This window comes from Trichomycterus rosablanca, chromosome 1, assembly GCF_030014385.1.
Source record: "Trichomycterus rosablanca isolate fTriRos1 chromosome 1, fTriRos1.hap1, whole genome shotgun sequence".
Classification (NCBI taxonomy): Eukaryota; Metazoa; Chordata; class Actinopteri; order Siluriformes; family Trichomycteridae; genus Trichomycterus; species Trichomycterus rosablanca.
Window position 1 is genome coordinate 85,742,798 of NC_085988.1, and position 13,045 is coordinate 85,755,842.

The 13,045-nt window shown below is 41.9% G+C and overlaps 1 protein-coding gene across 4 annotated transcripts in view; it reads left to right on the top strand.

Moving 5' to 3' along the window:
- ppp1r12a (protein phosphatase 1, regulatory subunit 12A) overlaps nt 1-13,045 on the top strand; it is a 105,795-nt gene that overhangs the window by 75,356 nt on the left and 17,394 nt on the right. For all 4 annotated transcript variants that reach the window (XM_062997123.1, XM_062997136.1, XM_062997143.1 and 1 more), the window contains 7 exons: nt 493-655; nt 1,247-1,368; nt 1,941-2,006; nt 7,537-7,562; nt 8,190-8,289; nt 8,417-8,521; nt 10,739-10,786. In XM_062997123.1, the coding sequence (XP_062853193.1) occupies nt 493-655; nt 1,247-1,368; nt 1,941-2,006; nt 7,537-7,562; nt 8,190-8,289; nt 8,417-8,521; nt 10,739-10,786 (630 nt within the window). The remainder of the gene's footprint in view (nt 1-492; nt 656-1,246; nt 1,369-1,940; nt 2,007-7,536; nt 7,563-8,189; nt 8,290-8,416; nt 8,522-10,738; nt 10,787-13,045) is intronic.

The window sequence follows — 13,045 nt, forward strand, 5'->3', positions numbered from 1 at the left end:
CTTCGGTCGCCGAGTTGCTCCCGAGCCGGCAAATCTAGCGCCGACCCGTCGCCGAGCAGGAGTCGTGTAGTGTGAACCGGGCGTTAGCCGGGCGGCACGGACGGCAAGAAGGTCATGGGTTTACTCCGGGTGCTCCGGTTTCCCTCCCACAGTCCAAAGACCTTGTGAACTGATGAACGACCGTTCCTGTCATGAATGTAACCAGAGTGTAAAACATGACGTTACAATCCTAATGAACAAACGAAGCACGTCTTGGCCATTGTCTGCATCTTTACACCCACCAGCAGGGCCAGTTGGGCTTGAGGTACTGAAGGTGGTTTAGCACTTTAGGTCGTGACGGCTGCACCGCCCGAACCCCTGAGCTGTGGATCTTCATAGTCAGTCATGACTTCTGACAGTAGGAGTCGCTGTTGTAGCAGTGAGGCTGAATGTGTCTAACTGTACCTGTGTGTGTGTGTGTGTGTGTGTGTGTGTGTGTGTGTGTGTGTGTAGCGCTACCGCACCTCGTCCCTGAGCTCCTCCACCACAGCGCCGTCGTCCACCCTGGGCTCTTCGTCCCTCTACACCTCCTACTCGTCCTCCTCGCTGAACCGACCCGACAGCCTGAGCGGAATCACGCCCAGCTACAGGAGCTCCGCCCGCGACACCGAGAAAGGTAAGAGGGGCAGGAGCGCCGGGCGGTTTGGAAAGAGGCTCTCCACTGCTCACCCCGGTAGTTCTCTGTGGACTATGACGGGGATTTTGGACGTTTAAGTGTGACGTATGATGCGTGCATGTGGTGAATTGTGCGAGCCAGTGGTCATGCGCCATGCAAGGCTTAATGCGCTCATCCCACCGGAACGTGCCGCTCGGCACAGAAGCTCCCCTGCTCCCTCGCGGTGCGTCTAGTGACCCTAGGGACGGTGGTAGCCTGGCAAAACGAACTTGCGCGTGAGCGCCCTCTTGTGGAGGCTTTACGATACAGCTTTGTAAACCACGGCGGGACCAGATTGCCATTCTTTTTATTGATCGAATTCATTACATTTCGTTTTGTGTTTCGTTTTCACGCATCGTTCGTGTTGCCTCTGCCGTGCAGCCACTGTTGGACCCTTGAGCAAGGACCTTAACCCTGTCTGCGCCAGCCACTGGCTGACCCTGCGCTCTGACCCCAGCTTCCAAACGAGCTGGGATGCACGGAAAAGGAAGTGTGTGAGTGTGTGTGTAATGAAGTGTGTGTGTGTGTGTGTGTGTGTGTGCGTGCACACAGAGCTGGAGAGGAAGGAGGAGGAGAAGGACGGAGATGATAAAACTCAGGCTCGCACTATACGTGAACGCCGGCGTCCCCGAGAGAAACGGCGTTCCACTGGAGTCTCGTTCTGGACCCCTGATGTACGTCTCACACACACACACACACACACACACACACACACACACACACACACACACAGTTATCAGGGCCTGTATATCAGTTGTGTGCTTCTCAACCAATAACCTCAACTGATTCCCATATTTAGACACAGTTGGCACATTGCTGCTGCAGTTCTGACCCCTGCTGGCTGCTCGTGGTGGTGTGTGTGTGTGTGTGTGTGTGGGGGAGGTTGGCGCGGCATCATTACCACCCCACTTCAGAACCACAGCGGTCGAAGAAGCTGCTGTTAAAAATAGAACGCTCGCAGAACCCAGCCCTGTTCCGTCTGCACAGGGGTGTGAATATTTACGCATGTCCGAGCGCACGGGGTCGCTGTACGGTTGCGACCTCTGGTGCCTGGTCAGTGTAGTTGCACCTCCTGGCCCGATAGTCTCGGCTCTCCTCGGCCAGTGCACGTTGCTGAAGGGGAACGGGAGAAATATGCGGGTAGAAAACACACAAACCCCTGATGAGCTCCAGTGCTCCACCTGCTGGTGATGAAAAGACCTAGTCCTAGTCCTAGTCCTAATCCGTAGAATTCTGTGTGTTCCAGAGCGACGAGAACGATCAGGAGCAGCATTCCGACTCGGAGGAAGGAAGCACTAAAGCAGAACCTCAGGTAACTTCCTGAAGTGGGGAGCACCAGGCGCGCTGAACGTGATCGTTCCTGGGACCTGTGGGGGTCATAATTGTGGAATTAGGCAGTCTATAAAGTCTATGATTGTATTTTGGTCACATGACTGCGTATTCGACCTCATTAATCTATACCTGGTCTGGTGCAGGTCGATGTCTTGACCATAATTAGATACAAAAGAATAAAATGTGAAGACTTTTAACCTACCTGGCAACCATAAAAATAAAAATGAACATATAATATGGACCAAAATATGAAGGCACATACATAATACCTATTACTGCCATTAAATGACACCAATGTGTTAAACATGGCGTTAAAACTTGTGTTTTGTGGTGCTTCAATGGATCAGAAATGAATACAGTAGACCTTTTTAAGTCAAAATGTTCGTTAGTTAACTATTTTTCCCACAAGAAATAATGTAAACAGAATTAATCCGTGCCAGACCTCCCAAACCCCCCTAACCTAACCTTTCTAATGTCTTAAATGCTCTTTTTGTTATAAATACACGTATATTTCCCTTAAATCTTAAATTATAGAATATATAATACTGTAATAAATAATAATAAACAATAATACACAGTAGTAACACCATAATACATTTCCTTCTTCTTATATAAACTTTATCTACCAGAAACAACAATAACTCTCATAATTCTCTATTATTTCCTTCTTTATTTCAGTAGTGCTGTATTTTGTAGGTGTAATTGCACGAAAGAAAGAATACTTTACTCAGCCGAATTCCATCTTCTCTCTCTCGCACTGTCCCCTCTGTCTGATACACAGTGACACCTACTGGCAGGAGTAATTATACAACAACAAATGTAATAGATTTGTTCATTTTCTCACCACTGCGCTTCGTCGTCACCTTCTCTGGGGTCGTTTTAATATTGAATTTGACAAAATATAAAGAAAGAACACCGTCCGCTCTCCGGATGTTTGCTCGCTGTATATATACAGTACCAGTCAGAAGTTTGGACACACTTTCTCATTCCTGTGGTTTTTCTTAGTTTTTTTTTTTTTATTACTATGAAGGAACACGTATGGAATTATGTAGTAAACAAAAAAGTGTTAAACAAACCAGAATATGTTTTATATTTTATATTCCCTAAAGTAGCATCTTTTGCTCTGATGACGGCTTTGCACACTTTCTGGCATTTTCTCAATCAGCTTCATGAGGTGCCACCTGGAACGGTTTTCAATTAACGTTTGTGCCTCGTCTAGAGTTAATTGTGTTTGAGAGCATCAGTTGTGCTGTGCAGAGGTAGAGTTGGTAGAGTTTTTGTTCACTACATAATTCCACACGTGTTCCTTCATAGTTTGGACGCCTTCAGTATTAATCTACAATGTAGAAAATAAAAAGAATCAAGAAAAACCACTGAAGAGAAGGTGTGTCCAAACTTTTGACTGGAACTGTGTGTGTATATATATATATACAGTGTATCACAAAAATGAGTACACCCCTCACATTTCTGCAGATATTTAAGTATATCTTTTCATGGGACAACACTGACAAAATGACACTTTGACACAATGAAAAGTAGTCTGTGTGCAGCTTATATAACAGTGTAAATTTATTCTTCCCTCAAAATAACTCAATATACAGCCATTAATGTCTAAACCACCGGCAACAAAAGTGAGTACACCCCTAAGAGACTACACCCCTAAATGTCCAAATTGAGCACTGCTTGTCATTTTCCCTCCAAAATGTCATGTGATTTGTTAGTGTTACTAGGTCTCAGGTGTGCATAGGGAGCAGGTGTGTTCAATTTAGTAGTACAGCTCTCACACTCTCTCATACTGGTCACTGAAAGTTCCAACATGGCACCTCATGGCAAAGAACTCTCTGAGGATCTTAAAAGACGAATTGTTGCGCTACATGAAGATGGCCAAGGCTACAAGAAGATTGCCAACACCCTGAAACTGAGCTGCAGCACAGTGGCCAAGATCATCCAGCGTTTTAAAAGAGCAGGGTCCACTCAGAACAGACCTCGCGTTGGTCGTCCAAAGAAGCTGAGTGCACGTGCTCAGCGTCACATCCAACTGCTGTCTTTGAAAGATAGGCGCAGGAGTGCTGTCAGCATTGCTGCAGAGATTGAAAAGGTGGGGGGTCAGCCTGTCAGTGCTCAGACCATACGCCGCACACTACATCAAATTGGTCTGCATGGCTGTCACCCCAGAAGGAAGCCTCTTCTGAAGTCTCTACACAAGAAAGCCCACAAACAGTTTGCTGAAGACATGTCAACAAAGGACATGGATTACTGGAACCATGTCCTATGGTCTGATGAGACCAAGATTAATTTGTTTGGTTCAGATGGTCTCAAGCATGTGTGGCGGCAATCAGGTGAGGAGTACAAAGATAAGTGTGTCATGCCTACAGTCAAGCATGGTGGTGGGAATGCCATGGTCTGGGGCTGCATGAGTGCAGCAGGTGTTGGGGAGTTACATTTCATTGAGGGACACATGAACTCCAATATGTACTGTGAAATACTGAAGCAGAGCATGATCCCCTCCCTCCAGAAACTGGGTCGCAGGGCAGTGTTCCAGCATGATAATGACCCCAAACACACCTCTAAGACGACCACTGCTTTATTGAAGAGGCTGAGGGTAAAGGTGATGGACTGGCCAAGCATGTCTCCAGACCTAAACCCAATAGAACATCTTTGGGGCATCCTCAAGCGGAAGGTGGAGGAGCGCAAAGTCTCGAATATCCGCCAGCTCCGTGATGTCGTCATGGAGGAGTGGAAAAGCATTCCAGTGGCAACCTGTGAAGCTCTGGTAAACTCCATGCCCAGGAGAGTTAAGGCAGTTCTGGGAAATAATGGTGGCCACACAAAATATTGACACTTCAGGAACTTTCACTAAGGGGTGTACTCACTTTTGTTGCCGGTGGTTTAGACATTAATGGCTGTATATTGAGTTATTTTGAGGGAAGAATAAATTTACACTGTTATATAAGCTGCACACAGACTACTTTTCATTGTGTCAAAGTGTCATTTTGTCAGTGTTGTCCCATGAAAAGATATACTTAAATATCTGCAGAAATGTGAGGGGTGTACTCACTTTTGTGATACACTGTATATAAAGAGAGAGAGAGAGGCGGTCGGAGTGAACGTGCTCGTGATGTCACGCGTTTCGTGAATTTCTGTTCGTAATCCGAAATTTGTTTGTACGTTAAGTTAAAAGATCGTTCGTAACCCGAAATGTTAGTATAGTAAACCGTTCGTAACTCGAGGGCCGACTGTAATCTGTGGATTTTAATCCCGCTTGGAACAGTTTAGACCACGTGTCGAACTCGAGGGGCTAAATCCGGCCCGCCACGTCATTTTCCGTGGCCCCGCGAGAGCTTGAAAGACGTACGATCGTTGTGAGGGTTCGAGTGGTTACAGAGACGCGCTCGTAATGTAATGGGACGCCTGCGCCTTTAAGCGGCAACCGTTGACTGCCAGAATGCCGACTCGTTAGCGCTATCGTACGCTCGGTTAGATGTAACACTTGACTACAGCTGTGTGCGTGTACCGTGTTACGTTTTATTGTTTGTATTTTGTAGTTTGACTCCATTCTGATGCACACAGCGTATCACGCAGCTGGGAAGCAAATAAAACCCACCTCACTGTATTCTGGAGGGAGTCTGTCTGTCTGTCTGTCTGTCTGTCTAGCTGAGAAAGGGGAAAAACTCTTAGCGATCGTCTTCAAATACCCTGTAAAATCCTACATGAACTGCATCTCCCACAATGCATGCCGGTTCTGTGACCCGCGAAGTGACGCGTCCCACCACTAGATGATGTTGAGAAATATTTGCACGTGATCCCAAAGTGTACAAGAAGAGAAAATTGAAGCAGAAGGAGGAAATTTAATGACGGGAAGAGAAGCCGGTGCGTCTCGTGTGTTTTTAGGCCGCGTCTGTGGTAAAGGAGGACAATATAAATGTAGACATACGTTATAAACAGAGATGCATGAGTACCGATACTTGTGTCGGGTATATGCCCGATACCGCGCTCACTAACTCGTACTCGTACTCGCAAACGAGGCTCCGATACTAAACATCCGATACCGTGAGCCTAGTGCACGTCGCTGCGTTACGCCCGGTTCACACGACACGATCTCTGCCCTGATTCTCGCTCGGCGACCGGATCGAGTTTCCTAGCACGTCAGATATCTGATCCGAGATGTGCGACTGGGAATGAGTGACATGTCGAACAGCCAATGAGAACGCAGGATACGGTGTGAGGGGAAACGCAGGGGAGGAGTGTAAACAGGTGGGACGGGGGCGTAATATAGTTCATATCAGAATACATCAGCACACACACACGAGTTTTACAGTATTTCTGACCTGATCGTTCTCTACAAAACACCCACGCTGCATTGCAAACAATATTTATTAACCTCCAACTCACTATAGAAGTCAAGTCAACTTTATTTATATAGCGCTTTTTACAATAGACATTGTCTCAAAGCAACTTTACAGAATCCAGGACCAACAGATACAAAAACCCCTGTTGAGCAAGCCGAGGGCGACTGTGGCAAGGAAAAACTCCCTGAAAATTACAGGAAGAAACCTTGAGAGGAACCAGACTCAGCAGGGCCCATCCTTCTTGGGTGGCCTGGAGGAAACTTAAAATAAATACACGATTTACACAGAGCATACGAACACAGAATTAAATGATCTAAAAGTCATAACTGGCAATAAATAGATAAATAATAATAGAGTTGTTATTCGCTCTAGTCTTCAATAAAGTCTGTAGTGAGTTCTTGTCATTCTTGGTGCAGTTACTCCAGACCCGTCACATCCGGCAGGAGCAGCATCGTTGTCACTGCAGTCTCGACTTTAATCCTTAACCTCGGCGGGTAAACAGGTTTATAGAACGATCCGTGCTGCTCGTGTTGCCAGATCCACTCAGATTCATTAATTTTTCCTCCTTGATTTCATCACGTCAGCGCACAAACAGCTTCGATCGCTCGCTACTTGTTGACGTGCATTTTTGGACGCGGTGTCATTAAACCCCTCGTCACTTCTCACGTGTGTTTTTAAAAAAAAACAAAAAAAAACGGTATTCTAAATCGGTATCGGCGAGTACAAAAATACTTTTGACACCAAACACAGAATTTATCCTCCGAGAAAAACAACAAGCTGTCCCAAGAATGAAAAGGCGACTGCATTTACAGCAGGATACGTTACGATCGGCGCTTTGAGGGCCACCATGATGCAGACGTGGCCCTCGGTGAGAACGAGTTCGCTCTATGACCACTTTCTACTGGTCTGCTAGTGCATGCTATCAGGGTTTCTGAGAAGGATCATAAATACTGCTCAGAGGATCGTCGGGTGCCCTCTGCCCTCCCTGGATGATACTGGCAGCTCAAGGTGCCTTAGCCGATGCTCTTCCGTCCTTACAGACCCCTCACATCCTGCTGTTCTTCTGTTTTTCCTGGTGTCTAAATAATTATGAACTTGAGTCGAGCACAGATTTATTTGTACTGTAACTGATGTCACTAATCTTAGTGTTTCTTCTTCTAGGTTCCACATAGTGACCGACTGTCGAGGTAAGGTACCACACACGGTATAATCCAGGCACCGTAATTATATTGCATTAGTGTACAAATCACACTTCAAAAAAAGTTGGGACGCTCAGTAAAACACAGTAAAAAAAAAAAAAAAAAGAATGTGTGATGTGTTAATTCTCTTAAATCTTTATTTAACTGATAGAAGTAGAAAGAAAATAATAATAATGTTGAATGTTTAGAATTTGATCCCTGTAACTCGCTCCAAAAAAGTTGGGACGGGGGCAGAATAAGAGTGAAAAGTGTTTGAATGAGGTATAAAAGGATCCACCCAAGGGATCAGCCTGTACATGCAATGATGGCTCAGGGATCACCACCGTGTTCCAAACCTCATAACGGAACATTTCACAACGCATGACCTAATAATTTACCATATTTTACCATCTACTGTCCATAATATTGTGGAGAGATTCGGGAAATCTAGAGAGATCTCGGTGTGTGTAGGGTGCTACTGTGATAAATGTAGCCACATGGACTTGGTAGAGCTTCAGAAAACCGTCGTCACTTAACACGCGTTACCGCTGCGTCCAACCTTTTTTTGGGGAGCGTGTTGAAGGAATCGGATTGTAAATACAGTGAAGCTGATCCAGTCTGCTGCTTTGTGTTCAGAAGCGAGCTGTCGTCCTCTGGATCTTCTCTCTCGGAGCGCTCCGATTTCCGCCGGCCGTACTCGCGACTGGACCGAGACCACAGCACTGATTATAAGAAGGTAGAGGAGTTAGCGTGAGCGTGATTAGCGCTGCGGAGATGCTTTAGCGCTGATCCCTGATGTGTGTGTGTGTGTGTGTGTGTGTGTGTGTGTGTGTGTGTGTGTGTGTGTGTGTGTGTGTGTGAAGCTTTATGAACAGATCCTGTCTGAGAACGAGAAGCTGAAGGTTCAGTTACGTGATTCTCATCAGGAGCTGGATGATCTGAAGAGGCAGCTGGAGAGAGCCACACAGGTGAGGGGCCACGCCCCAAATAAACACACACGCTCTGACCACTGGGGTCTGTGCATTGTTAAACTTAATGATGCAGTTTGGTTTCCAGTAGTGCGGTGGTGGTAGCATCTCTACATCTCCTCAGTTCTATAATATTTATAATCATAATAACCAATATAATTATAATCATCATTTAAAATAAATTTAAAAAACCTAATTATAAAATATAACATTCATAATAAAAACTAAAAATAAAACACATAGTACTGCAATAAAATAAGACATTTATAAAATAATAATAATAAATAAATAAACAGTAATAAATCATTTATAATAAAAATTTAAAATAAAAACATCATAGTAATAAAACAACATTTGTAAAAATAAAAAAAAACATTATACTGTAGTTCTAAAATGTAACGTATTAAAAATAAAAACATTTATAAAACCTAACATTTATACTTATAAAAAAAAAAAAAAACATAACTCTCTTAAAATATAACATTTATAATGTAATTAAATTAAAAATCATAGTTATAAAATTTAACATTTATAATAATCATTAAAAAAATCATAGAACTGAAATATTATATTCATAATAATAAGAAATACAAATAATAAATATGAAAGTAAAAATTTTAAATAAAAATCATTAGTTATAAATTAACATTTATAATAATAATTAAAAATACAAAAATCCTTATGACTAAAATATAATGTTTATAATAATTAAAATAAAAAAACATAACTAAAATTATAGTAATAAAATATAAAATTTTTAATCATAATAAAAAATAAAAAACATCATAATTATGAAATTTAACATTCATAATAATTATTAAATATAAAACATCATAGTAATAAAATACATTTATAATAGTAATTAAACAAATCATAGTGCTGAAATATTATATTAATAATAATAATAAGAAATAAAAAATCATAGTTTTAAAATAAGATTCATTAAAAAAATTCAAAAATTAAAAATAAAAAACATTATAGTTATAAATTTAACATTTATAATAATATCTCAAAATAAAAAAATTCTTATAGGAATATAATGTATATAATGTTAAATATAATAATAAAATGTAATGTTTATAATAATTAAAGTAAAAGAGCTTTGTAGTTATAAACATAACGTTTATAATGATAAAAAATCATAGTAATAATATATAACATTTTAAATCATAATTTAAAATAAAAAAATCTTTAATAAATGTAACATTTATAAGAATAATTAAACATAAAAAATCATAGTAATAAAATATAACATTTATAATCATAATTTAAAATGAAAAACACATTTATTGTAATAATTAGAAATAAAAAAAGTAGTTATAAAATTTAATATTTATAATAAACATTTAAAATAAACACATCATTAATAAAACATATCATTTATAATAAACCATAGTAATACAATATAACATTTATTATAATAAATAAAAATAAAAAACATCAGTCACAAAATACATTTATAATAATAATAATAATTAAAAATAAAAAACGTTCTTAGAAAATATAAAACCTATAATCATAATTAAAAATAAAAAACATCTTAGTTAAAATTTAACATTTATAAAATAATTACAAATAAACATCATATTTATAAAATATAACAATGGTAATAAAAAATAAAAATTAAATATAACTTATAGACATAAAAAACTGATTAAAAAACTAGTATAATAAAAACAGTATAAAATAATATTCATAAAAATTATATTAATAGTTATAACGTACAATTATTTTAAAGATAAATGTAATAATTACATGTTTGTTATGAAATAATTATAATAATAAAAATACAGTTAACAATAATAATCAAGTTAACAGTAATAAATATCAATAAAAATACTTATATTACAATAATAGTTATAATAATAAACTAGTAATAACAAGTAATTAATAAAAGTTGTACTGGTAATATTTTCATTATTATTATTACTTTATTATTATTGTTATTATTATCAGGCGTGTGTTCGGTGTAAGTATTTTGACTTTAGCTGTGAGAACTCGTCACCTTTATTGTTTTTGATGTCTGGACTCGTTTCTGCAGCCGCTGGAACTTAAAATTTACTTTGTTTTCACTTCCAAACTGCTGAGAAAATGAGAGATAAAGCGAATTGTTTATAGTCTGAGGGTCTGTGGTGTGTGATATTAACTCTGTGTGTGTGTGTGTGTGTGTGTGTGTGTGTGTGTGTGTGTGTGTGTGTGTGTGTGTGTGTGTTACAGAGACAGGAACGCCTGGCTGACAGGTCACAGTTGGAGATGGAGAAAAGGGTAACGATCCATTAACATGCTATACGCCACTCGGACAGGAATGAAATGTACACGGTGTGGTTGCTCCCTCCACCGGATCTGGGTCACGGCCTTGGATTCCCCAGTATCATTCGATTAGTTTGGCGCCACCCTGCTGTAGATCAGTGGAACTGCGTGATGGACCGAAAGTGGTCGTTAATTGTCCCACCAGATTGGGGGCGGGGGCGTCGTCACCGTGTACGTTTCATTCACGACTCTTTACCTTTATATATTTATAACATATTCAATTAGAGGATTAAATGTCATCCATGTAAAGCATGTAACCATAAAGCTCAGTGTGTGTGTGTGTGTGTGTGTGTGTGTGTGTGTGTGTGTGTGTGTGTAACCATAACTCCTTCCACTGGTTTATATCTGAAGGTTGCTGGCAGGTCTCAGTACCAGCTCGGTGCTTTCGGTAACGTCTATATTCATTTTATAGAGGTTTACAGCTCTGCTATTGGCTGAATCACACGCCTGTCACAGCCAAAAGGGGTGGGCTCAACCCCATCAGCCAATCACGAAAGCCTCCGGCCACCCGTGTGTGTGTGTGTGTAGCGTCTGGTCGTGTGTGTGTGTGTGTGTGTGTGTGTGTGTGTGTAGCGTCTGGTCGTGTGTGTGTGTGTGTGTGTGTGTGTTTATATGTGTTGCATGTGTGTGTGTGTTTTTGATGCTTTAAACACTTGCATGAATTTCATTATTTCTGCATTAATGTGTGTGGAGGATTTTTATTCATGCAGTCAGACAGACAGACAGACAGACAGGTGGATAGGTACAGAGAGAGAGACAGACGGCTAGGTACAGACATACAGAGAGACAGAGAGGCGGCTAGATATTGACAGACCGAGAGAGGGAGACAGAGCGATAAAAGGTACAGAGACACACATGCCAAGGACAGACAGACAGCTGGTTATAGACAGACAGCTAGGTATAGACATAGAGAGAGAGACAGACGGCTAGGTACAGACATACAGAGAGACAGACGGATGGCTAGATATTGACAGACAGACGGTCGTCTAGGTACAGGCAGACAGAGCGATGTATAGGTACAGAGACGGACAAACAGACGCCAGGGACAGACAGACAGCTAGGTACAGGCAGACAGACAGTTGGGTACACAGAGACAGAGCGACAAATAGAGACAAACAGACGTTTAGGGACAGACAGACAGCTAGGTACAGGCAGACAGACAGTTGGGTACACAGAGACAGAGCGACAAATAGAGACAAACGGACGCCAGGGACAGACAGACAGCTAGGTACAGGCAGACAGACAGTTGGGTACACAGAGACAGAGCGACAAATAGAGACAAACGGACGTTTAGGGACAGACAGACAGCTAGGTACAGGCAGACAGACAGTTGGGTACACAGAGACAGAGCGACAAATAGAGACAAACGGACGCCAGGGACAGACGGACAGCTAGGTACAGGCAGACAGACAGTTGGGTACACAGAGACAGAGCGACAAATAGAGACAAACGGACGCCAGGGACAGACAGACAGCTAGGTACAGGCAGACAGACAGTTGGGTACACAGAGACAGAGCGACAAATAGAGACAAACGGACGTTTAGGGACAGACAGACAGCTAGGTACAGGCAGACAGACAGTTGGGTACACAGAGACAGAGCGACAAATAGAGACAAACGGACGTTTAGGGACAGACAGACAGCTAGGTACAGGCAGACAGACAGTTGGGTACACAGAGACAGAGCGACAAATAGAGACAAACGGACGTTTAGGGACAGACAGACAGCTAGGTACAGGCAGACAGACAGTTGGGTACACAGAGACAGAGCGACAAATAGAGACAAACGGACGCCAGGGACAGACGGACAGCTAGGTACAGGCAGACAGACAGTTGGGTACACAGAGACAGAGCGACAAATAGAGACAAACGGACGCCAGGGACAGACAGACAGCTAGGTACAGGCAGACAGACAGTTGGGTACACAGAGACAGAGCGACAAATAGAGACAAACGGACGTTTAGGGACAGACAGACAGCTAGGTACAGGCAGACAGACAGTTGGGTACACAGAGACAGAGCGACAAATAGAGACAAACGGACGTTTAGGGACAGACAGACAGCTAGGTACAGGCAGACAGACAGTTGGGTACACAGAGACAGAGCGACAAATAGAGACAAACGGACGCCAGGGACAGACAGACAGCTAGGTACAGGCAGACAGACAGTTGGGTACACAGAGACAGAGCGACAAATAGAGACAAACGGACGCCAGGG